Source organism: Sturnira hondurensis, unplaced genomic scaffold (genome assembly GCF_014824575.4).
Source record: "Sturnira hondurensis isolate 20B ecotype Veracruz unplaced genomic scaffold, ASM1482457v3 Scaffold0000460, whole genome shotgun sequence".
Lineage (NCBI taxonomy): Eukaryota > Metazoa > Chordata > Mammalia > Chiroptera > Phyllostomidae > Sturnira > Sturnira hondurensis.
The window spans coordinates 435,877-463,246 of record NW_028073091.1 but is presented as its reverse complement, the minus strand read 5'-3'; the positions used below and the strand labels follow the sequence as shown (position 1 = coordinate 463,246).

General features: G+C 43.4%; 1 protein-coding gene across 6 annotated transcripts in view; it reads right to left on the bottom strand.

Moving 5' to 3' along the window:
- The window catches only part of SYK (spleen associated tyrosine kinase), an 83,678-nt gene that overhangs the window by 22,911 nt on the left and 33,397 nt on the right, over window positions 1–27,370 (bottom strand). For 3 of the 6 annotated variants that reach the window (XM_037041203.1, XM_037041212.1, XM_037041232.1), the window contains exons 2-7: window positions 23,955–24,398; window positions 21,595–21,755; window positions 12,577–12,715; window positions 9,046–9,127; window positions 8,622–8,668; window positions 6,910–6,978 (exon numbers count right to left, since the gene is read on the bottom strand). In XM_037041203.1, the coding sequence (XP_036897098.1) occupies window positions 6,910–6,978; window positions 8,622–8,668; window positions 9,046–9,127; window positions 12,577–12,715; window positions 21,595–21,755; window positions 23,955–24,359 (903 nt within the window). In that variant the 5' untranslated portion in view covers window positions 24,360–24,398. Of the gene's footprint in view, window positions 1–6,909; window positions 6,979–8,621; window positions 8,669–9,045; window positions 9,128–12,576; window positions 12,716–21,594; window positions 21,756–23,954; window positions 24,399–24,992; window positions 25,141–27,370 lie in introns of all 6 variants that reach the window. The other 3 variants (XM_037041228.1, XM_037041239.1, XM_037041219.1) reach the window with 2 other exon arrangements.

Sequence of the window (27,370 nt, the reverse complement as noted above, 5' to 3'; positions counted from 1 at the left end):
CCCTGATTGCCTTCCTGATGGCACAACGCCAGGAACTAAAAACACAATAATGATGTCACAATGTACCACAGCCACCACCTGGCCACTTGTCTCCTAAACCTGGCTTCCTTCTTCATGCTGTCTACTGTGCACTACAGAGCCACTACTAACAGTGACAAAGGCCAGTCTGATGTGGCTAAAGGACACTTGCTTTCATGTGTCAGCAGGATGCCACTGGATCCATTTTCTCACGACTATCTCAGCATTCTAACTAAACTGTTTATAGAAGTAGCTATGATAGATCAGGTGTGAAAATGGAACCTAAGTTCCAGGGGACACAGTAATTCATTCATGGCATTAGAGCTTTGTGAGGCCCACTGCTCATGCTTAATAAAAATGTGCCAAACAGACACATGAAGGATAAATGAAGCTGGGAGATGTGAAGTGTAAACTCATGTGATTTAAAATTCTCTTTCTAGTTTTTATGGCTAACAGAGGGAAAGAGGAGCACATAATTCCAAACGACAATCCACCCCTTTCAGAAACTTTCATATGATTACAGGACTGTTGGATGTGTTGCGAGTTCATGTCTCACTTGTTATATAATCACCCTCTGTCGGCACAAATGTCCTATGAGAAACTAGCAGTTCCCAAGGCTCTCCATTCCCACCTTTGCTTGGTTCCCTCCTGCAATCAAACTCCAAGATAGAAATAGTTTGCAAATTTTTAAAAAGCCTCTTTTTGGTTCATATTCTATCATTTCAACTTCTCTGATTTTCCCTGCAGGTAGGTAAGTTATGAGCTGCACAGACCAAACTTCAGGATACCAGGACACAAAGAGGGCCCCAGCACTCCTTCCCTTCACTTTAACTCCTCCTGCCCTCTGCCTACTTAAGATCATATCCTGGGACTGTTGCCTCTCCATCCTGAGAGAGAATGTTCTCCAGGGCAGGAGGACTTCACAAAAGCTGTTACAATTAAGCCAGAATGCAATTATCTGACATATGACTCCTGTGAAGAACTTTAAAACAGAGGTGGGGTGTAAAAAAAATACTGGAAACTACATGAGGGCCACAGGACTAAGAATGAGTAGTGATAAACACAGCAAACTTGCTCTGGACAGAGGAATGCATACTTGGGTGGAAGACGGGGTGTGTACCCCGGTCTATCTGGACTATGGCCAGGAAATGGGTTGGGGGTCCCCTGTGGAAGGTAGGGACATGTTTTCACCCAAGGTGGTTCAGGGCTTCATTTTGGTGCTGCCTGCACAGACCACCACATGGTTACAGCCTTCAGAGCCTGGCTGAGCCCCACAATGCCCTCAATGACCACTGCAGCTCGCCACCTGGATCCCTTGCTTCTGCCCGCACTAGGACAGAGGATGGCGTTATGCTCAGAAGGACGTTCCACGGAAGACACAGGAGGTTCCCTGTTGTGTCAGTTAAAAGGGCAGTGGTGACTTCGTGGTGAAGATGAAAATGCAGAAAGTATGTTTCATCTTTCCTGAAGTACTGGATGAATACATCACTTAGGAGAACAGCAGCAACAACAAAAACATTATGAAATCAAAATGTTCAGGGGAAAGAAAATTTTGAGGACTTTATGAAGAATGAGATCTCAGGCATATTGGTAAATTATAACAGTACTGACTAGTATTTTTAAGGAAATTTTAATTTAATAAAAAGCATATTTTTGTTTTACTCTACCACTAGTCATTCAGTCTGCTTTTTATTTGATAATTTATTTTGCCCTAATCAGTAGTATCACCTTTTCTGCTTTGAGCACATGGCATAAATGAATGTGGACAATTGCTTTTTCCCCTATTTTTGCTGATACTCAAAACAGAAGTCAAACTGGCAGGATACCACTAGATGGCACTAGCTACCTTAGCTTTCTACCTTGCAAAGAACAAGTTGTGATTTTTCAAGTTTTATAAATTCTGGTAAAAACAGATTACTCCACAATAACAAAACAAAAACTAGGTTAGGTTATAAATTATAATTACCAATCTCTTTTTTCCAGGGTTAACTGCAAGTAGAAAATGTATTTGACAAATATTCGTTGAGTGCCTACTTTTAAGAAGTGGGGATTCAGAAGTTAACACAAGAGAAAAAACATACTGCTTTTATGGAGCTGACAGGCTGACTCAGAGTTTCCTGATACGAGAGTATTGTGCATGTTCTAGGAATGTCCATTTCTAGACCTTAATTTTTAGACTTTTCGAAAGACATTTCTGAACTGGGCAATAGCAGTAATAGAGGTAAAGGCATACTTGCTAAAATTGTAGTGGCAAAAAGAACGAGGAAGTTTCAGAAATATTGGCTGCCATAAACTGACACAGCTCTGGTCTCTGGTGGAATGCCTGTGGTCCCAAAAGGGAATGAGGCCCTGCAGTTGAGGGCGGCTTTGCCTGGGCCAAGGCATGGGGTAGTATGGGGGTTCTTTCAGAGCCACGAAGATAAACACTTGACCTTCACAGTTAATCTTCCCTCACCTAAGCAAAGATATACAGTCTTGCCCTTTACAATGATATAAACACATTCCTTCAAGGGTATGGCCCACTGCTCTGGTGTTAAGTCATAGCAGTCAAGCGGGTGTGACTTAACAACTTTTTCTGTCTTCCTCTCTCCCAGCTGAACCCTAGTGAATTGTACATTTAAATGTCTTAAAATACTCCAATCACCAATGTATGTGTTGGAATAAAACATGAAAAATGAATTTTACTGTGTAATTCTGGAACACATTAGGACAACTAGGCTAAAATATAAATGCTGTGTCTCAGAGAATATGCATTTGAAATGTGGAACTCAAACATTGTCCTTAATTTTTTAAGGATTCTGTTCAAATTCTGCCAATCTACCTCAACAAGAGAATAGGTATATATACTTGTAGTAGCCAACAAAAATATTCCAGTACTAATAAAGGGATTTTATTAATTTAAGTGCTATCAGTCCTTAAAGTAAGTGTGTGGCAGGTAGGGAGATGGTAAATCATGCTTGTGTTCTTTACTTAAATTCAGTTATATTTTTAAGTCTTGAAATGTTACTAATATCTAAGAAGTTTAAAATACACTTGCCTTTAAGTTTGTATTAAAAGCTTTAAAATTATTTGACTAATAATCATCTTCAAGTAAAATGTACTTTTCATTAACTCCCACATGCTAGATTCAGTTCAGTCTAACATGTACTTTTTTGTGCCTGAATTATTAAAAACTATTTATATTGATCAAAGTAACAAATTCAAGAGTTATTTATAATTTAGCTAAATAGGTAGAATATTTGACATAATTCCCAGTAGTCTGTTCTCATAACTGGTTAAAAAATGGAAAATCCCCTTCTACTTGTAAAAACATAAATAATAGTTCTAAAGTATTTCTGGTGAGCAATGAAATTACTTTCAATCTATAGCTGAAATCACATAATTATTTTATTTATTAACTATTGATATTTTTGGCATCTATGAAAATTCAATTCATACTTCAAAGTTGTTATAAATAAACCCTTATTTTGCCAGAAAAGTATTTTCACAGTATTAGTCAGAGTAATTTCTAATTATTCATTTTTTTAAATTAATTAAGTAATTTTAATAGGTGCAAATTTAAAAAGGCACAATAGGTTTTGCAATGAAAAGTGGGTCTCCTTGACACCCTTGTTGGCTACCTGCTAGGCAACTACTATTACCAGTATTTTCTGCATTCTCCCATAATATTCTATACTATATCAGCACAAATATATGTGTATGACATTGCTGTCTGCAATTAACACTGGATTTTGAAAATAATTTTAGATCTTCGCTGCCTCCCATAGTATTTATTTTATTGTAAATAACTTCATTTATTTTCCACTGATAGACTTTTAAATTATTCCCAGACATTGTCAATTATGCAATGCTGGAACAAACAACTTCACAGATACACACATGATTACATATAAATGTAAGAATATATGTATAAATACTTAGAAATAAAAGTGCTTTTAAGTTATGTGTGCTTTTAATTTACATGGGTGTTGTGAAAATACCGTTCTGAGAGACAGCATCATTTCGCACTTCAACAAAGTGTGGAAGTGCTTATTCACACCTCCACTGCCCTTGGTGACACTGTGTTGTTTTATTTGGGTTCAGTTTCACAGGTGGGCTTAACAGAGTACCACAGTTTTAAGTTGCATATATTATTAGAAAATGGAACATCCTTACCTATTTTTAAGGGTTATTTATATGTGCTTTACTATAATTGACCTACTGACATTTTCTGTCCAATACCCTGTTAAATAGTTGAAACTTTTATTGATTTTAGACTTTCTTATATATTAAAGATAGTAATCTTACACGTATCATTATTACAATACTCCCAGTTTATTATTTGTTTTGCTGTTGTTATGATTCTTATCCACAGTTCCTTATTTTTATGTAGCCTTACTAATATTTTCTTCAACTTTCTTTAGACATGTTGTCCTTTACTCTAAGGACCTATTAAAACTCACTTGCTAGATTTTACTTTGATCAATGTGAGTAACGTGAGCTGGCTTCAGCCAGCCTGGGACAATGATGGGGGTGGGAGAAGGGCTCATCTCCTCCCAATCCCAGCTTCTTCATATGTCAACCTGGCTAGCCGGAGCTGAAGTCCATTTTTGCATCAGACCATGATCTTGAGATTGCTGGCAAGGGATTTTGCAGATGTAATTAAAATCCCTAAGTAGTTGATTTAAATTAGTTGATTATTTTGGGTGGGCCTGGCTTATCCAGTGGAGAGTCCTTTGAAGAGGGTTGCAGCTTTCTGAGAGAGAAAAAGGCAGGGAGGGGCACAGCTGATCCCTGGCTGTGGGTGACACCTTCAGTTGTGCCTGAGGGGTCCCATCCTGCTCTGATTGTCCCTTCCTTATGGGCTGCTTATCTAGCCCCTGCAACTGTGTAAGGTAAGTCATGTTATATCTAGATATGTGTGTGTTGGTATATATGCATATATTACACATATACGTGTGTGTAGATATTGCTATGCATGCACATGTGTGTATCATATATGTACCTGTATGTATCTGTGAGGGCATATCTGTTTTATGCATAAATCTTTGACTGGTCATGCTCCTCTGGTTGAACTCAATGATGATATACCTGCAAACCATAGAACTAAGATAAATGTGGAATGCTGTGCCTACTCTGTTCACAGTGAAACTGCTCACCTCTGGACTGCACCTGAGCTGGGGGGCATTGGCACACAGGCTTTGGATCATTAAAAAGAGCATGGTGAATAAACAAGGGTACTAACTGGAGGCCCTCATCCACAGTGGGTTTCTCTGTGGCTGCCAGGCAGACCCTGTGAGCAGACTGGCCAAAAAAGTTGGGGGAGTGAGGGGTTTTGAAGCTGCTGATGGAACACCAGCCACACTGTGTGTCTTGCCCTGTGTCATTCTGTGAAGCTTTGTCAAAGCAGCATTTGATTAAGAACTCTAGTATCTTGGGTTTGACTGCCACACCATGATGGAAAGTTACTAATGTGAACTGAATTTGTAATCATTACCTTGAAAGGATGATTTTTAACAGAAAAGCACCATAAATCAGAATATACTTTGAATCACCTTAGTTCATGGGGCGCCATCTGGCCTATTTACTACTGAATTATAGTCCTATCACTTGCCATCCTGGCACCGAGTGGAGCCCTCTCCCACGGAAGGGGCGAATGCTGACAGGAGGCCAAGGCCAGGTGGGTGGCAGCAGTTGAGGAGTTTGCCTTGGATCATGGGGAATGTGGACCTTTCTAAGTTTAAAGTCTCGGTCACCTCCTGGCCCTGATCTTGAAACAAAAATCAAATTGTGGAGTAAAAGGAACACTGACGTAGAGAATGTATCATCTTGACAGCCTGGTTCTCTACTCCTAACATGTGGCCCTCTTATGGGCAGCCCTCACTGTCATCCCCAGGGGTGACCCTTTTGTGGGCTGATCCACAATGACTGGGAGTGCAACATTAAAATAAAATTATTATTCAGGTTTACACATAACTTTCCCCTCAAACATTACCTTAAATTCACTTCTGTATGGTCTATGTTCTATGGCCAACAAGACTGAGAATGTCTTGAGTATGACTGCCCTCTTGGAAAATTTTTACTAAACAAGATCTCAGGGCTTTTATGCTTTTATGAGCAGACATCCCCAAACACTCAGATCTTATTTATTAAAAATTGTGTATTTATTCTGACATGTTTAAACTTCAATCATCTTCAAAGTACTTTCCACTTGATGCAATATGCCTATCAAGACATGTTTTTCTACTGCTCAAAACAGGTTTTGAATTGATTGATTTTGGTGCCTTTTAGTGCTTCTGCCACTTTTTCTTTCACCTCTTCCATGTCAGCAAAATCTTACTGCCTCATAAACAAAACTGGTATTTCTAATCCTACAATTCCATCCCATCTTTATACATGTTATATTTAAAGTTTGGTATTGGAAATTTACAGCCATAATGAAGTTATTGAAGCACTTAAGGAAATATACACACTTACGCCTTCACTGTGCAGTACTCACAAAATCTTGGTGTTTCATCCACCAACATGTGATTTATATCATCAGTTACCACAATACCGCAACATACAATTCTGGCAACTCTAAAGTAACTTGGCTCACTTGGAAAAGACTTTCCAACATGAGAATCAGCTCCCACTTATCATGCTGACTGAGATTACTGTCAAGCACACGTCAGCAGAGATAGCATGTGCATAGTAGTGGACTTTGCAGCAAAGTGGCCAGGGCCCACATGGAAAGCACAGTGCGTGCCCAGGTGGGCTGCCCATGAGGGCTACACACGGCAGAGACGTGGGGCCAGAGCAGCAGGAGGGGCAGGGCAGTGCACATGGAGGGCAGCTAGCGGGCAGAGCACAAGTGCTGAGTACGGGTCAGTCCTACCACTTAGGGACAGCAAGCAGGGAATGTTTTAGCACCTTTCTGTGGCCAGGCTTTGGGAAGGAGTATGATCTGATTCTTGAGATTATTCCACCCGGTGACCAAGTCTAGAAACCATAATGGCAAAGAGGAACAGTAAATGTTTCAGAAAACAAATAAGGCTAGGTACATAACATGCTGTTTTAACTGGCTTTATAACCATAATGCCAGACCCTCCAGCTTTTGCTGATGTGACTCAGTTGATCATTAGGAATACTTCAAGGAAAGCTGAGCACCTGAGCAGGAGGACCTAGAAGAGCATTCGAGTACTATTTCCCACAATAGGCTATAAAACTAGAGCTGTTACATTAAATGGACTATGTTGCATAGAGAATTATTAAGTCGCAAACTCAAATAAATCATTGTGAAGAAACTAAAAGATAATTTGCTCAATTTTTTTAGTTGTTCAAGGTGACAGTCCCATGTGCTTGTGGGAATTCACTGAGTTAAACACTTAGGGCACATGCATTTATTTTTTCTGTATATATCTCATCAGTCCATAAAAATATCGTTCTAAAAAAAACTAACTTCTTGGAGCCAGTAGGTGATAGATGGCTAAATATAGGGCTTGATATTCTTTTAGTTCTCATCATCAATTTATCTTCGCGGACAAAGAATCAGTCTCTAGGCACACACGTGGTAGAGGTGACAGGCCCAAGAGGCATGAAAAGAGTAAAATAAAATGACCCCTTAAAAGGGTCATATTTTAGACATTGATCCTAAAGTTCACTGATGGTTTAGCAAATTCCAGGTCCCCCAAACTGGTGACAGGTGCTGCTCCTGGAGAGATCCCAGTTTCAACACAGGGCGCAGCTCCTGAGCAGTCCCTGGTCTCCATGGGGCCAGAAAGTGCATTCTGCTCTCTGCAGACTTTTTTAAGGGCTGGTAGACAAAAAGTGAAGTGTAGAGCACACAGCCCATAGAGAGGTAATTGCTACACGCCATGGATGGCATGAATGGGAACTGAAGATCCAGAGTGAGGTCCTCCAGGAGGAGCAGGAAACCAAATCATGCTTTGAGTCTAAAACTGTGTGGCAGTGCATCACTGTCAGAGGGAGAAAGGCCTGGGGTCCTCTCTCTCTCTAGGGGCACCAGACACACTTTGGGCAAACCCACATGGAGAAGTATGGATGGGCCACATTCTTACCTCCTATTGACAGGGCAGGGGATGTGGGTTCTGACCTCGTGCCTGAATCTACACTTCTCTAGGGCTCCTCTCTGATGCCACCCTTTCCTTAGCCTTCCTCAGCCATGCTACTCTCAAGCCAGCTCTCCTCAAAAGGGTAAGACCTCTAATAACAATGTCTTGGTTGATTTAACCAAACAAACTGGGCAGAAAACATCACTGAGACGTTATAATGCCAGACCTTGGTTGTTACACCAGCCAAGGTCATGTGGATCATGCTCATGTGCCCACACAAGGGCTTCAAGACTGAGCTTGAAATCTGCCAGGAAGCATATTTCTGAGTTAACATTGGGTTTCATGGTCATTTTATATACTTTTAGCAAATGAAGAGAATTTAACCTACCAAAAAAATTAACTTGGCTAGCTTGGAACTAGAATCAGGCTGATTCTAGCTGACATCAGCAATAGCAGTTTATCAAGTCTAATAAGACAACAATCACCACTACTCCTGTTAGCCAAAACATGCTTTCCATTTCACTAACACACAACTGCTTTACCTTCAGAGGGAATTCTAGTAACACTTACCGCTGGATGGGAGCTTGGAAGTTGTGGACGAGTTGCAAAATTAGTTCCTGGTGAGAAAGGGGGATGGTTACTGCTCTTTCAGTGAAACCCTTCACCTACCCCCTTCCCAAAGCAGATCAGTCAATGTGATTATAAAATCCTGCTTCTTGAAAAGCAGGTATAGTTTCTGCATACATTTCTTTTTATTGTTTTACTCAACTTTCTCACCATGCAATCAGCACTAGTTTTTTAATGAAAGCAGCTATTTTTTTTATCAATGATATTATGTAAAATTGGAGCAATCTGACACTTATAATCAATCAGTACAAACAAGGCCTCATCTCACCTGAATCACAACAGGCCAAATCTAAAACAAGGCTAATTACTATCAGGTTATTATTGTTATTCTCTAAAAGACTGAGATTCCAATGTCTTAGTGACTCACCCGTTTGCCCGCCAATTTTTTGACATGGAACTGTAAGAACTCTTAACAAACCATCTGGTTTATAAGAATAATGTTCGACTAGCTGAAAGAGAAGAAAGTAAGAAAGCGCAATAAATAACAAGGCAGGAAAAGGAATCCTTCCTGGAGCAGTTGACTCCCCTTTTGAACTTTAAAAGCGATTCAAGGACAACCTTTAACAACAAGGACAGCCCATAATTTCCTGTTGGTCTGTCTGACCCCTCCCACATCTCTCTTCCCACTCTCAGACTTAGGACAGAAGTCCACATGCCACCTTTCCTTCAAAATCCCACTCCACTCTCTGCTCACCCCTTCTCTCTCTCCTCTCTCTCAATCTCTCTCTCTCTGTTTCTGTCTCACTCTTTCTTTTTAGTTAGCAAGTTGCATTTACAGTATTCTCCTACATCTGTGTGAGATTACGGAGGTGAACTCAGCATTCAGTCATCCAACAAACATTTTGCTTCTGTAGGCCCTGGGTGAGGACAAGGTAAACTAAGGTGAATAACACGTATTTCCTGCCCTGGAAGTACTTACTTTCTGGGTAGAGAGACAGATAAATGCTTATTACAGTGCCATGGGCAAAGGCTTTGGAGGGACCAAGCCACTCAGCCCAAAAGTTTCAGAGAAAAGACATCGCAGCACAGGGGGCATAGGAGCTTGGGACGTGGGGAAAGGTCACCTTTTGGAAAATAACCTTGTATTCACGGGGCACGGACATCTTTGGCTAATGGCTCCCTGAAAACTATGATTATGATGTCTAATTTCTACATTAAAAATAAATTAGTGGCAAATAGATTTATTTACATCTTATCAAAATTATGCAATATTTTTCTCATAACAGATACTTTCTCTTCAGACAATCTAAAATACTCATATCTGATACCTTCCCTTGGTCTGTTTATTGGTACTTTTTCCAGTCCCAAAACTTACCTACTTGTATGAATGTTTGTTGAATATTTTACCCTTCCATGTAACGTTCTTTTCTTAAAATGTTAATTATTGTGGTTAGAATATAACATGAGATCTAGCCTCTTAACAAATGTTTCAGTCATGATCAGCCCTAACTTGCTACTAGAATGGGCCCCCAAGCTTTCTCTGTTCTGTTAAATGCAGTAGTAGGTTCTCAGACCAATAATATTGAGGTCCCTAAAACAGGTGAGATATCTCATCCACTTCTCCAGAGTCATTCAAAAATCTCCTTCAATGCTTGTGTTTTTAAACAATCTATCCCACAAGGGTGGCTGGGAGGTGGGTGTACATGTAGGGATTTCCCACTTAAACAGGGGTCTGCAAACTCTTTTGTAAAGGACCAGAGAGTGCTATTTTAGGCTTTTTTCAGGCCACACACCATCTCTGTTACATAGTCCTTTATTTAAAATAATCCTTTAATATATAAAAGTTACTTTCCTCAAGGACTATACAAAACCGGCCAGGGGCCAGATTCTGCCCCTGTGCACCAAAGGAAGGAATGCTATTGTAATAATTACCAACTCTCAGAAAAAAATAGCACCAGAGTGGGTGGGCTAGGGCACATAGGTGCCTTACACTGCTGTTGAGAAAAACACATGAAATCACATCTGTAAAAATGAAAGTTACTTCTAGTATTTTAATGCTCTTTTTATTTTTATTTTTAATATATTTTATTGATTATACCATTACAGCTGTTCTATTCCCCCCCTTCATTCCCCTCCACCCGCACACTCCCTCCCCCACCATTCTCCCCCCCTTAGTTTATAATCACGTGTCTCAAGTTCTTTAGATTCTATATTTCCCCCAGTATTCTTGCCCTCCCCCTATCTATTTTCTACCTACCATCTATGCTATTTTATGTGCCTTCTCCCCCTTCTCCTCCTCCCACCCCCCTGTTTCTAACCCTCCATGTGTTCTTCATTTCTATGTTTCCACTCCTGATCTAGCTGTCCTCCTGGTTTGCTTTTGTTTTAGGTGTGGTTGTTAATAACTGTGAGTTTGCTGTCCTTTCACTGTTAATATTAATGCTCTTTTTAAAACACAGTGGCTAGAAAATATACAGTGTGAAGAATTTAATTAGGGCTAAGTACTACAATATGCCAGAGAAATCAATAAACATGGGACAAAGTCTTGAGAAGGAACTTCCTAACAACTAGTGACGTTTGGCACCGTAGGTACACACAGACTCTGAAACTGTGAGTGGATTCCCAGGAAAAAAACCAGTACTGGGGAGAAGCTGGATGGCTACACAGGTGATGGAACCAAGAGCCTTGGAGCCTTTAAATGCATACCATCAACATATCATATAAGAGCAAAGAGACTTTGGTGAGAAGTTAATGCTTCCAGGCTGCATTCTCAACTCATCTCTCTAATTTCCAGTGGACTATTTGATAGGCTGAATTCTCTCTCAAATCAATATCATTAAAATGAAGCAAAATCTATGGTCCATAATTAGCCATATGCTAATGAGCTACAAAACAAAAGACAAGGTCAGTGTTGTAACTGATATGAATAATATTGTAATATGCAGCATTTGGAGAAGAAGCATTTCTTTTATTCACTATAGCATTAGGAACCAAAATAAATTATTGGTGGTGGTTACTCTAAGTACATTAAAGGTAAGGGGGATCCCTGGTCTCAGTATTTAAAAAGATGGGATTTTGAGTTGGGATCTTTCCTCCTGTTACCACATATGAGGTTCCTGGCTAGACCTGGGTGTGGATGTTTGCACACATCCCTCACTCACAAAAGCTCAATGTAGTTGTTACTTTCTGGGTGGCAGAGTCCCTTGGTTTTCTGTCTCTGCCCCACTGTAGTATATAGGACCCTTTGCTAAAATGTCATGGACAGTGGTTTCGTTTCCACACAGAGCCTGTGATTTATAAGAAGACAAGCTACTTAACCTGTGACAGCCCCATGGAAACCAGTGCTGAGCATGGGTTTAGTGCTCACTCTGCTAAAGCAACTTTCAAATTGTGAGCTGTTTCAGGATTATTGATAGTTGGATCAAGAATAAACACTTCACAGCAGAGTGGAACAGTCCCATTCGGGGGGTGGTGGGAGCACAGGAAGTGCTGCCTTCCTTCCTAAGTTGTCTTACTTTCCATGGAGACTCATTTTGCAGCAAGAATGCCCCTCAACATTTTATATTCAACTCAGCCTCTTACTGCTCAGAGAGTATGACTGGCCATCTCCACCCCCTTTTCCCAACCAAACACACCTTTATTTTGTGTGTATTTGTCTTAAAGGCTATTTTCTAGTTCCCAATACAGGGTTCCTGTTGAACTCTGAACACAGCCTTGAGTGGCACCACCCTGAGGTTCCAAGTCCTGACTGGCCCTGGAGAAGATACAGAACCTTCTGGAGCCTCATTAACCGAACATGATGACTAGACCAGCACTTCTTAAATGTGGACATTGGTATGTGACACCTAGACAGTGAAGAACAGGTTCTGGTTGGGCAGGTCTCAGGTAGGGACCTAGGAGGGTTTCTCTAAAGGGCTCCAAGGGTCCTGTGACCCTAACTTCCCAGGGTGCTGTGTACCTGCCAGAGCGTGTCGAACTTCTTGCCATCCGGGATGGAGAGCTTCCCTGTCTTGTCCTTGTCAATGCGGTAGTGCAGTACTTTGCCCTCGTGTAGCAGGCACAGGGCATAGGACCCGTTGTTGTCCCTGGCCCTGATCCTAGAAGACAGGAAAAGTCCATCACTCCCGATCTCACTCCCCACCAGAAGCACCCTGAGCAGGCTGCTGGCCATGGTGTCCCCATCTCATGGTCAAGGGCTTTGTCCACCATGACCAGTGAGGCCCCAGTCACAGCTCAATGACACCAAAAGCTCAGGACAGGAAAATTCTATGGCCTGGGGCTGGACTGCTACCAAAGCTCTGGGGGTAAGGAGCCCTGGCTGGGCACCAGGAGAAGCCGGGGCTCTCCTGGGGGCAGCAGCACCTCTTGGGGTACTAGCACCTGAGACGGCTTTGTGGGGGTGCGTGGAGCACTTTGATTTGCCTCCTTTCTTCCCTGAGGTCAGAGTCCCAGCCAGTGCTGTTCCTAGCCTAGGAAGTGCAAGGTGTGGGTGTTTCAAGGGCATTCTAACTGGGAACTTCTGGACCACAGAAGAAGAGGTTTGAGAGCTCCCACTTCCAGGGCCTGCTCTCCCTTCTGTAGGGAGGAGGGCAGGGCTGAGATTTAAACTACTGTTGCATATTACACAGTGAAATGAAGTCATTAAGAAAGAAAATGTCATCCACTGAGAGTTGGAGAAAGGCAGGCAAAACCAGAGCTGTGCTGGGCTGAGCTGACTGCCCTGCCTCTGATTCCATAGCCTGCTGGGGGTCAATGGGAGATACCCCCTCACCTTATCCCAGGGAATGAGAACTGTGAGTCCAAGAACCAGAAGGGAACACACACGACAGTGCACAAATGGGGGACTTCTACCTAAAGGGAAAAGAGAGGCCTGCTGGGAAAACCGGGTGGGGGTGCTGCAAAGGCACAGAATAGGTGTGATCCCTCCAATTTAGCTGCTTAGTCACAGTCATCCCCAGCCCATTTTCCCTTTTCTAGCAACTGGAGCCCTTCGGAGCATGAGATCTGAGAAAGGGTAGATCCCGGAGGTCCTAGAAAGCTGTCAACCCCAGTGTGGGGGTCCGCCAGGCCTTAAGGGGGCCAAGGACAGAGTTCTCCACTGTGAAAATGGTGGACGAACTTGGTTTCTGGTCCCTGGAGCCGGCGGGTACCTTGACACTTTCCTAACCTTTTAGTTCCCAGCCTTGAAGGACACAACAAGGCTCTGGCGCAGCTGTCATGTTCCCAGATGGTTATGAGAACTTCTTGCCCTTGGTAGCTTAAGGGAGTGCACGAACTTTGAAAAACAACATTGTTTCTAGTTCCCTGCAGTCTTGCTTTAGGCTTTAACAGTTTGTATTTAAGACAGCTGTTGCTTGAATAAAGTTGCCATATGCCAGCAGAGCTATGGTCCTCTCCATTATTTTAGTCCCTCGCCTCACTTCGTGATCACGTCTGCTGCAGCGGGCTGCGGCACCCCAGCACTTTCTAAAATGAGGGAACTGAGGCCCCAAACATTAAGTGCCCAAATGCGCTATACTTAGGGAAGAGTTCAAATGTGCCAACCTGCCAGGAATTTCTGTATCTGGGGGACATTTGTGATGACTCCTCTCAGCTGCAAGAGGTCACCAGTACAGGGTCACGTGAGACAGGCTTTTGAAATAGGTATGATCATACTTTCCTGGCCTCAGTCTTGTAGGTTCATCTCCAAAAGCTAACCAAAGACTGGAGAGCTGAGCTGTGTTGTATGAGATGGGAATTTTGTTTTAAAAATAAAGCTCTTTTCAAGTTGTGCTTGTCTGTGTACAACAGACGGGTTCTCTGCACGCCTCGTGGCTCAGGGAAGCTAGTCTGGGTGGAGGGATGTGCACAGGCCCTCCTGGGCATCAGCAAGGGCCAGTTTTGAAACCCCCTGCACTGTGACAACAGCTCCTTCCTCCTGACCTTGAGGGGTCACAAACACCCTGAAGCATAAGCTACACTTTCTGGTTACATGGCCTATAAAGGCCAGTTGGTCGCTATCAAACTAAGAACCAGCCATACAGAAAAGGCAAAACACTTGTATATGGGGGAGAACTGAGTCCATTGTGTAATGTGGAATATGGCACTGCTTAAATTTTGTTTATTACAATACATAAACATTAGTGAAAAACAAATATGATAGTTTGCACGTATAGGGAACTGTATAAATTCTTAATACTAACCATTAAGAATCTATACATATACTCATCAAAGGATAATGGGAGCATAGAGTTCACAGGCCATTCTGAATGTCACTGTCCTTGATTTACAGTCCTTCCCATCTTTGACCTCAGAGGCGAGGAACAGTAAATGGGACCTGAATTCTGTGTTTCAGGTTTATGTCCAATCTCCACCACTCCATCCTGTCTTGTACCTTCACTGACTTTTTCCCATTGTAAAACTGAGGCAGAGAATCACAGATTTCCCAGGAACATGGTTACAGTCACTTCATTAGAAATCTGGGAAATGCCAATTAAGACCACACTGGAAAACAGAACCATGGCATACTGTCCCACATGGCAAACATTAAAAGACTTGTCATATTAAGTGTTGCTGAGAATGGGTGGCCACAGGATCCTCTGTATACAGCCAGTGGGAGTGTGAATCTAACCATTTGGGAAAACAATTTGGAATTTTCTACTGAATTCTAATCTATTCACCCCTTGTGAGTCAGCAACCCACTCCCAGCTATAAAAAATTTGTGTACTCTGCACCCTGAAAGTATGTTGGGATGTTTACAGCAGTTTTATCTGTGATCACCAAAAATGTTGAACCTGAACGTTTGCTAACTTCAGAGTGAGTAATAAATTGTGAGATATTCATACAAAGGAATGCCACAGAAGAAAAAATGAACAAACAGCAGTGATACAAAGAAAAAATGACATTTGTGAACATAAAACCTCCTTGGGATTCCACATACAAAACGTTCCCAAACAGGCAAAAGCAAGTGGTTTTGTTCAGATGTGTACAGGTCTTAAGGTGATAACATAAAAAAAACCCTAAAACCGGAAGAAGAAGAAGAAGAAGAAGAAGAAGAAAGTGAGGGCATGCTGGACACAGAGCCCAGGAAGTGGTGTCCTCCAGGGGTGGGGTGTGAGTAGGGACCTTCTGAGGTGGTGGTGTTTTCTTTCTTGACTCCAGCAGTGTTGGCTCTATAATTATTCATTAAGATGCACAAAGTGACACACTTTTGTGTGTGTGTTTTTTATACTTCATAATAAAAATGGTATAAAAAGAGAGCTGGTACAGGTGGAAATGAAGTGTCTTTGGTTTTGGACAAGTGACTGCTGCAAAGACACACACTTCCCAGAGGACAGTCTCCCTCCTGTAGCACCAGCCAGACAGCCTGGCCAGTTCCCAGGACAACAGGGTGACATCTACCCTGTGAGTACACTCTAAGGATGGCAGACACAGGGACTGGCTGCGGACATGAGGCCTGAACAGCCCCTAGGCAGCTGGCAGGAAATGAGGGCACAGAAGGGAAACCCACAGGCCCAACAGCTGTAGGTGGCAAAGACCAAGCTTGGTGACATTAACGGCCAGCAACTGTGAGGTGTTTGCTGGCTGCAGTCAGATCCTGGGCTGGGCTAGGCTACTTTTAATCTAAAATATGGAAAATACGGTTTGGAAGCTAAAGCAGCTTCTCTTTTTAGCTACCCATTTCTCAAGTGCCCCTCTGCTCCACACACCCACCAGGTTTGTCATACAGGCACCCAGAGAGGGGACGAGTGAAGTGTAGTCTTTTCTATGTCTCTCAGGGCTGCTGCCTTCCAACCTCAGTGTCAACAGCCTCAGGTACGTCAACACAGGCCCTAGAATACTTTTTCCTAGTGATTCTCTTGGAAGAGTCCAGCTCATACAGATTTGTGTTTTGCTACTACAGAGCATGGGATTTCAGTGCTTTGAATTGGAGCTATGCTGTGAATTTTCCTTAACTAGCCTTGAGATGTCTAGATGTCATGTGGCATGCACACTCCTCCTGGTGAGAAGAAAGGGAAGCCACCTTCCTCTGAGGTGGATAGCCTTAGGCTCTCTGATGAGCAGTGAGGTGGGGAGAGTGGTTGTTCTGAGAGAGGTTGAACCACATACCCTCCTGAATGGGATGGAATGTGTGGTGGTGATGCCCAGACACTGGCAGGGAAGCAAGGACCTGGGAGGTGGTAGGACCCTCCAGGCAGCTTCCACCCACCAAGGTCATGGGACATTGAACTGTGTCTGCTGCAGACAGAAAAGAATAGCTGGGGAGGAGGAGACAGTTTGTGGGAGTGGCATGCTGGACAGTGCATGCTGATACAAGGATGAGAGTCCCCTAACTCAGGAGAGGTAGCAGCCCTAATGATTCACTAAAGACAAAAGAAAATGCCACTTCTGGGTGCTACTGTTTCATCATAGTAAAATTTAGGCACACACGCACTCCATACACACAGTGAAAGCAGATCAGTACAGAATACAGATCCAAATCTGGGGCCATGCCAAGCTTCTTTCCCATACCTGCCTTTTTAAAGATTGTATCACAAATTCCCCTCTCCATCTCCCTGCGCACAAGTTCATGAGGTGGAACTAGGTCACTATTCTCTGCCACTCTGTCACTATTCACGGGGACCTTGATCAGACCAATGAACTGACACTGACATCAGTCCACAAAACCCTTTGAACTTTTTACTTCAGATGGGTTGGGACTATTTATGTTGATCTGCGGCTGTAGAACCACACATGTCAAATAAAATGCTGTACTTTGATCATGGCACATGAAGGTGCTGGAAGAATTTAGCTTTTATTGTCACATCTGAGGCTCAAGACAGCTATATGCTTTCTCATTCCTGAATGAACAAGGGTAAAATATTTTCTAAACCCACATTTGCTTTTTAAATTTAAATATATAGCAAAAACTGAGGTGAAATTTGAGCAGGGATAAGTGAGTGGCAAATAAGAGCCAAAGAGAGAGAGAGAGAGAGAGAGAGAGAGAGAGAGAGAGAGAGAGAGGGAGTGAGTGAGTTTGGCCTAAGGGCCAATACCAGCACCAGCACTGGTCAGAGGGGCAATGCACTGGGCTAGCAGCATGGTGCACACCTGAACCTCAGATTCCCACATTAAAGCACATGCCTGTGAAGAAGACAACCTCTTCAGCTCTGGAGAATAGCATTCTAGATGTAGGATGTTCCAGATACCCAATGATAAATATTAATCAAGTACAAGCTCAAAAAGGTCACGAAAAATATAAGGAAATGTGAGTCAAGGGAGGAGTAGGGAGAGAAAGAGAGTGGGAGATAGAGATTTATTTCTATTCCCAAGGACTTTCGCACTGTAGTCATTAGGTATGGAATATAAATAAACTATGTATGAAATCCCCAAAGAAACAAAAGATGGAATCACAAAAAATAGCAAGCAAAAAGATATCCTCAAAAATGCTCAGGAATATTTGAAACAACAGCAACAACAACAAACAGAACTGCTAGAAATGAAACAAATGTGTGATTGGTGGGAAAAATTCAGTGAATGAGTTTAACACCAACTTAGACATAGATGGAGCAAAAATTGATAAAAGGGAAGGAAAATTTAAAGATATTACCATAATGTAGTACACAGAGAAAAGGCAATACAAAATTAGAAAAATGTAGAGGATAAATTGAGACAGTCTAATATATGTTTAATAGAAGTTTCTGAAGGAATACATGGTAAAAAAAAGAACCAAAGGTAATACTTGAAGAAAAATAGCTGATTTCCAAAACTGAAGACAGAAAAGCACCTGTGGTTGTAGGAAGCACAGATGCCTGACCACCATTGGCTTTGAGTTGTAAGCATTAGTTTGTTCATCCCCAAGACAACTCAAATAAAACACTAGTTTTCCCCATTTTATCATTGAGTAAACTGAGTTCAGAAAGATGAATTAAGTTGTCTCCACAGAGCTGTTAAGTGGCTGGGCCTGTCGGACTTCATAGCCCAAGTTTCTCTACTATTGCACTTAAGTTTCTACAAATAGGAGTAGTATTAAGGTATATATATCAACCAGTCAAATAATACAGTATTTGAGTTGTGTTGCAGGACCCTCAGAAGTGACAGTTTTCTAGCACACATACGGTTAGAGACTGTTCAATGAACTCTGAAAATCTCAAATGATCACTGTTCTTAATCTAGCTTAGGTAGGTAACAGGCTTTGCCAACAGGGTCCAATGTGGTCCTCAGACCAGCAGCATAAACATCACTTGGGAACTTGTTAGAAATGCAAATTCTTTAGCCATTTCCCAGACCTAGTGAGTTAAAAGCTCAAGGAGGGGGTGACCCAGCAATCTGTGCCTTTAACCAGCCTCCAGGTGATCCCCCCACACAGAGAAGGTTGAAGACCACTGCTTACATCATCTCCTCTGGATTTCATATCCATCTTGTGAAACACAACGGAAGGTATAGCTTTCTCATTCTTCATCCTTCATCCTAATTTACATTTGTTCCTTGCTCATAGGGAATACAGGTGTATATTCTTATAAGCTATCTCACTGTCTCTGTAAAATGTGCCATGTTGTGAATACTTCTTTATGGCTACTTGACACCGAGTTGCACTTGCACTGGAAAACATTCCTCATACCTATTTCCAACTCGATGCATCCACCTGCAATCCAGTTCATAGGCTCAGGGAGGGTAGGACACTGGTGGAAGGTATTGTTCTAATAGTCAAGGGTGACAGGTATGCCCTCTGGTGTCCCTGGGCCAGCTCCATCCTGGACAAGAATTACATGGCTCTTATTTTTACTCTTCTGGTGCTGGGTGGACACAACCCTTTTCCTTAGAGAGACTTGTCACTGAATCTTCTAGTCCCTAGTTGTGTACAGAGCGGTGTACACTCTTGCTAGACCATTGACGCATCTTGCTCATTGCTTTAATGGTAGGACCAAAAATAAGAGGCACAAATGGATGAATGAATTGTGTGTGTGTGTGTGTGTGTGTGTGTATAAAGGACAGAGAATGGAAAAGGATATGGTAAGGAAGGGAAGGAAGGAAGAAAGAAAATCATGAGAGCTAATACAGAGGGTATGGTTCAAAGATCAAAATGTTGATTTCTTGCTGACAGGGACAGGGGAAGGAAGGTCTGGGGGCACCTGAATTTCAGATGCAGAGCATGTAAGCACAGGCCACACAGACAAATCAATTGTGGGGCTGGACTACTGAGTACCTCTGCAAAGTAAGCCACACTTGTACTTAGTCCCTGTTCCAGAGGCTTCTGCACACAAGGACCAGAGGCTTCTGGGGATGGTCTTAACTAACATAAAGAACTGTCATGAGAAAGGAGAGTGTCTAGTGGGGAAAGGAGCATGTCTAGGGGTCCTACATATTGAGTGCAACAACCACAGGCCAGCACTGTGAGTGAACCAGTGAAACACACAGGCCATAGCTCCTAGTACCTTGCACACTCCCCAACTTGTGCGTCTCTCAGATCACTGACTTCAAACTCTCCTGGACTTCCTCTCTGCCTCAGTTTCTCACCATCCCTGCTCTGCCCACATGACCAGCTATCACATGGGTAATGCTCTCTCTTAACTCCTGCATACTTCTGTGCATGGTCTAAGACTTGCCTCTCAGCCACTTTTCCCCAGCAGGACCCGTAGGATTACTGCCATGCCCATGGCAACCCCTGTCCCCTGACTGCTCTCCACACTCTGAATGCCATCCAAAAGGTCAAGGTCTTTCTCAGAACCTGACAAGTGTCCCAGAGGTGACTGGCCCACTGGTTTGGCCCAGGAAGCTCTGCATGGCAGCATGCACTCTCCATCTTGCCACCACCCAGGAAACCCCACTTTCCTGTGACCTCCTTCTTAAATCTCCTTCACCTTCTGTCTCCATGGCAACACTGGCCTGGCACTCAGCAAGCATTTCCAAAGTAATATATGTAGTCAGCACCCTGAACTCACTCTTGGCTCTGTAAGATTTATAAAAACTTGAGCCAAAAAGCAATAAAATATTTACCTGGGTACTAAGGTAAACATTTACCTGGGTACACAAAGAAAGTGATAATTCCATTGTTTTTTCTTTTACAGGACATACAATTTTTGGAGCATTTTCATGGTAAAATACTTTACATAATGAAACAAAGAGCAGAGCAGAGGAAATGGTTACAAGGTTAGCCTGGTACGACTGCATGTTCATGGGGCTAGGTGGCCCTTCCTGGCCCTTTGTTAAGTGTCCAAGGTGAGAACAGGACCCTTGTCCATGGGAACACCCAGTGAGCACCTCTGGAAGGTGCTCCATACATGGAGCTGTTTGTCTGAACAGTGACAAATAGTGACTGCCCTGCCTGCAGTGCTGCTGTGTCACCTTAGCCAGGGCACCTTGGGGAATGAGATGGACACCTGTCCCAAACAGGCTGTTCCCTTCTCTTGACCACAGACCCTACCCAGAGGTAGCCGGTAATTCTAAGACCTCAGTACTGAGGTCTACCTTTACCACTAAAGATAACAATAAGCAGGACTTGGGACGATTACCTCATCCCTGAGATGATAAGGCTGAAGTCCATAAATCAGCTTGTAATCAAATGCCTGCACTATCTTTCCCATGAGCTACTCTCAGTGAACTTTCCTTAATATCTGCTCTACTGGCACTTAGTTCCAAGTAGTACACAGAAGTAAAGTCTAAGATCTTTGGGGAAATGTGAGTGAACAAACTGTGGTATGTTTAGTTTAAATGAATAGCCACAGATATTGCTATGCATCCTGTATTTGCCATTAAAAGCAGTCTATGAGGCTGAATAGCATTGTATCTTTAAATTATGTCCCGTGGTGTCCAAGAAAATTGTTCACTTTGGGGTCCAAATGGGGCAAAACAAACACTGAATTACAAGGGATATAGCTTTGACTGGAAACATCTCCTGGCAGGTTAGCGTGCGTGGCTCCTTCCTGAGTTGCATGGGTCTAGTAATGAAAAGCCTGAGTTACCTGACAGTCCGAGCAGGCCTAGAGGTATGAGTAGGAGGAAAAGACATAATACTTACAAAAATTTTCCATTTGTTTTCGATCCTATCAGGACAATTTGCTCAGATTCATCCCGAGAGATTTTTCCGTGGAACCAGGGCATTTTCTCATGGGCTGTGGTGGCGATCAGCTTCTCCAGCTGAGGCTTCTGGCTGATAATGGCCTGCTCCAGAGCTTGGCCCTACCACGATGGGGGAGAGCAGAGCAACACTGCATTAAATGAAAAATGGCAGTGAAACCATTTCCAATCTGTTCCAAGTCCTGACATGACAAAATACAATCAAATATGTGTTTGTTCATTCACTCAATAAATAAAGCCAGTAAGATCTTAAAAATACCTTCGATGTGTAAACAGCAAAATAGACTTTACAATATTGAGGTTTATTGGCCTTCTAAAAGCTGCACTGGTTTTAGAAACCACCTGGTACAATACACAAGGTCTAGAGGACATGCCCTCTGCCCTCCTTGGATTAGTCATCTAGTAGAACTTCTTGTTCTGTGCTGAGCTTGATCATCTACTGACAATTAAGAAGCATTAGGGTGCTCTTCTACCTGCCTCTTAAGGCTGTACTCTGCACCCACACACACTGGTGCCTGAAACTGCAGGTGCTGTGATCACAGAAAGTGCAGGAACGACCAGTGTGAAAACAAAAGTGGCAGAAAGGCTGAGAGCTGAGTGAATTCGCACCCTCATTGTTCTGAATGGGAGGAAAATACATATTCTGTACAGTAATAAATGAAGAACCAAAGTTTGATTATTTGAAATTATAAAAAGAACTGCAAAAGCTTTGGCTGGGTAGCTTAGTTGGTTAGAGTTGCAGGTTAGGTTGCAGGTTAGGTCCCAAGTCAGAGCACATACAAGAATCAACCAATGCATGAATAAATAAGTGGAAAACCAAATTGATAGTTTTTTTCTCTCTCTCAATTCAATACAGTTAAATTTGTTTTTAAAAAGAAGCACAAGAAATAAAAAATATAACCAACACAAATGAGGAGACAGAAAGGAGAAGGGAATATGAGAATTTTCTCATACCTCACAAATGAAACACAAAAACCAAAGCAGTGATAGGCTGCATACAAGAGAGGCCTGAAAGCATAGCAAGCAGAGGTCAAAGTGAAAGGGTGTGGGGTAATACTCACCCATGACAAAGAGATCTGCTGACAGGGGAGCCGCACAACTAACTAGAAAAGGCACTGTATTGAGTGAAAGAAGTCCATATGAAAGGGCTACATATGGGCTATATGAGTTCACTTCTATGGCACTCTGGAAAGGCAGAACTACAGGACAGAAATAAGATGGGGGCTTCCAGGGCTAGGGTCAGGGTGGTACAAGGGTGCTTGATGGATAACAGAGCTGTTGCATACCCTGATTGTGACAGGGGCTACCTTATGCTATGTGTTTGTCAACATTCATAGCACTATACACCTAAAAAGGATGAACCTTATATGCATAAATTACAGCTCAATGACTCTGATTCCTATAACTTTAAAAAGAGTAAAAGGGTGGTCTAATACATATCCAAAAATGCTAATGAAAAATACTGGGCATGCAGTATTACTATATGTCTACAAGATTCAATTTAGTATAGACCATATTAAAGGAGTAACAGGAGAGTCACAGAATATAATCCTCAAAAGCCTAAGTAGTCATAATTCTGTACATTTCAGCTAACAGCAAATTGTGGGGCACACAGGTCTGGGAAGCTCAGGATGAATGGTTGAGCACAGAAGTCTGAGCAGGAGACCATAAGAATGCAAGTTGTCACAGCCTATGGGACCTTTCTGGATGGCCAGGTATCAATACACACGTATCAAACACTCATCCCCTTCTCTGTGGCAAAGCCACCCTGTTCAAGTTTATCCTGAAGATATTGCTTGACAGCTCAGAGGGATGGGCATAGGGAGATCTTACTAACAGCATTATTTGTAAACAACTAAAGTTCAATAAATTACAGTGCATAGGAGAGAATATCAGGCAGCCAAAAGAGGTTAGTAAATATGCATGGCGACACAAAGTTCTGCAAGAGAGGTTACAAAGCTATAAAATCCAGTGTCCACTGTGTCTAGTATGACCCTCTTAGGTAAATAAGGACAAGGAGATGCCTGTGAAGTCTCTCTCAAAGGGCTCAGCATGAACTGGGTGACAGTGGTTTCCTCCGGTGGAGAACCCCACATCGCTGGCACACAGGGGATGCCCTCTCAACTGTGACCACAAAAAAGGAAAGGCTGCCTTCTTGGAGCAAAGCATCTTTTTGGTTCAAGTTGATGACTAAGGCTGCTTATCTGAGGGAGCAATGCTTAGCTCTGCTGCACAAGCTCGGGTATGGAACTGCAGGGCTCACACAAGACTGTACACAGTGGCAGGACCAGTGTGGCCCACCTGCAGGTTCCAGGTCTGCTTCACGTACTCCCGGATAAGGTTCTCCTTCAGGTCCTCAAAGGGTCCAGTCTTGGGCTGCACCCCAGGAGGCCGGTTGAAGGGCTTCTTGAGGAGGCAGATGAGGCCATCTGACTCTTGGGAGTGGTAGTGGCAGAGCTCAGCAGGGCTGGCATGTGCCCTGCCACCCGCGATGGCATAGGTCCCATTCAGCTCCCGCTCAATGGTGTAGTGGTGCGCTTTACGCCCATGTGCCACTGACAGGGCGAAGCCACCCAGGTAATTGCGGCTCTGGCGCAGCAGGTAGAGCCCGTCACTCATGCCACCCTGGACCAGGTAGTCCTCAGCCTCCTCCCGGGTGATGTTGCCAAAGAAGAAGGGCAGGTGGTCAGCCACACCTGAGGCCATGCCTGTCTCCCCTCACAGCCAAGGGCACACAGTGTCTACCTGTCAAAACAAAGAGGGACATCAGTCAGCACCCACACAGCAGTAAGTCATAAAACTGACAACCTTTGACACTGGAGCCAGGCTCAGTGGGGAGGCCTCCCCCTCCATCAGGGGAGTCCCCTTCCACCCAGGACTTGGCCTATAGCCCTAACTAACCTGCTGTCCACCCTTCTGCATGCATAATCATTCGATTTCAAACCCACACTCTCAGTAGGGAACCTGACAACAGAACATCGGACAAATGTGGCCACAGAAACTTCTTTTTTGGTGGAGTCAGAGAATTCTAAGAGACACATTGAAAAGAGAACTCCCACTGACTGTCAGGAGATGATCCTGACAGTCAGCAGGCACACTGGACAGAGCCTGGATGAGCTTATGCCCATGGCTCTCTCAAGGTGCAGACGGCAGTAAGGAACACGTGCTGCTGGTCAGGGCTGCATGCAGTGAAGATGCTGCTGTATACTTTTCACCTAAATGCTGAATGTTTTTTGTCCCATACATGGTAGCTAGACACCAGGGAGCTGAAGTGCTAGGCACGTGGACACACCAGGTAATAGACATTTAGCCAAGAGATGGGACCTACAAGCCTCTGACCTGAGTATGAATAGTGACATCCTCTCAAAACCCCTGGCCATGGGCTGTACACTCTCTCCTCCCTGCCTCCTTTCAGACCACTTCTGGTCACCCACTTATAACAGCCCCCATTGAAGAAATAGTGGAGGTTTCACATTTGATGAGGCACCTATCACAGAAAAAACACTTCTTCAATAAACAGACATACAAACAAAGGCACACAAAGACACAGACATACAGAGAAGCACACAGACACAGATAGACACAGGGTAATGTAAAACAGCCTCTTCTTAACATGAATTATCCTACAAATGGCTGTAAACGTAAGCATACCTACCCAATAGAGGCAACAGTCTTTTCTCTAGGCAATATTGCCAAGTCAGTGCTCCTGATGAAGCCCATAATAACATCTAACACTGACGATCAGTGACTCATTTGTTTGTCCAGTTTCTAAAATTTCATATCCCAGAAGGTTATTTTAAGTACAGTGTACATTTGCACTCAAGTTGAAGAACACTGTTAACAAGAAGACATCTCTGTAGAGACAGTGAGCCAATACATCTCCTGGAATCACTACCTCTCTTCTCGCTTCTTTCTGCATTTCTAACAATCCTTTTTGGATGTTTGCATTGTACATTCAGCCCTACCCCTCAAGAGTGAGGCCCTAAGTATTACACTTCATTACACTCTGCTCTGTCCCTGCAGTGGGTCTTTTAGAGCCTCAGTCATCCCTTGTTCTGTGAACCCCACCTGCACTTTCAACTCTTCTCCCCTGCAGTGCAGCAGTTCTCAAACTTCCATTTGTGCACATCACCTGGACTCTGAAAATGCAGTGGCCTGTGGGACTGCAGGGCCAACAGTCTCGGTGATGCTCATGCTAGTCCCTGACTGCAGCTGCAGCCAAGATCTCTGCTGTCACCTGACTGCCTTCCTTGCCCAGGTGCTGCCCAGCCAGGAGCAAGCCTCCTTCCAAAGTCCTTGCTTTCTCTCAGGCTTGTGTTGAAAATAGATTAGGTGTGAGCTCCACTCTGTCAGTAATCATTACTGCTGTCTGGTTTGACCACATCACCCTAGCTTCATGGCCATAAACCCACCAGTTGCTGGCCTCCATCCTTCCTCTCCTCTTCCTCCTCCACTCACCTGTGGTCCCCCAGTGTCTTGCAGCATGTCCCCATACTTCCTCTTCATGACTGCTAGCTTTATACCTAGCAGGCCTGACCCCCAGGTCACAGCTGCTTTTTCCAGGTCCTTGCACTCACTCTCTCTGGCTGCAGTGGAGGGGAGAGGAGCAGGGCAGGGTAGAGGACAGATCATCTTTGAGACTTGCCTCAGATGTACCCTGGCTCTTAGCTATCCCTACTCTCGGGGCTCTTGACGTAGCTGCCACCTACCATGAGCCTCAACTAAAACTGTAAATCTTCAAGAACAATATTTTAAGTGTTAAAACATTTTTTAATTTATATAAATCTTAACACCCCTATCATTTGTTAAATTCATCTCTTTGTCACTAACACTTAACTTGGCACTGGCCTCTGCTGTGAGTCCCACTCCAAAACCAATTGACATGAGACAAAGACAGGCTGTGATGAGGCAGCCTGCCAAAGGCCTGTCTTCCAGGCACACTGGGACATACCTGTATGGCTCTAAGGGAACATTTCAGACTCATTCCTGAGCAGGGGGCTTCCCTGGGAGCGTGTAGGTCTGGCTGCACTGGGTGATAGCAGCCCTACAGCTGCTGGTATGACTTCCTGTGCTGAAGGTGACTTTGACAGTAGAGATGGCGTACTGCAAGGACAGCTCAGGGCACATTCTTGGGCTATTTAATTTTAGGAATAAACAACATCTGTGATGCCTTTTTCATGCTTCTCAGGACTAGCTTCCACTGGCGCCCATGCACTGCCTTCACCTGGTCTCCAAATACCTTTCTACATCACAGACCATGGTGATAGGACTGTCACCTTCATTCCAGCCACTGTCCATAGGGGCCTGCCACCATACTGTGGTTCTCCGCCCTATTTTTTAGACATTAACTCTTGCTCACTATGATAAATCCCAAGTTTTGACTTTGCACTCAGTCTTAGTTGAGACACAACTGTCATCTTGACTGCTTCTGCCACTGTTAGGACAGTTATAGACAGCAGCTTCCTGCTGTGGGCTTTCCTCACATGCCCATCACCTGGGCCACCCCCTGATACCCAGAGCCACTGCTTATATATGCCTTTTCCATGAACCCAGGGAAAGTCTGTAGCCCAAACTCTAACACTCACCAGGATAATTTTCTCCTCAACAGTGCCTAGAACTTCCTATTTTTGTCTATTTTGACATTTCCAGTTATTTTTCTACATGTGTGAAACCAGTTTATTCAAAAGCTTGATACTGAGAAACAAAAGAGATGCCTA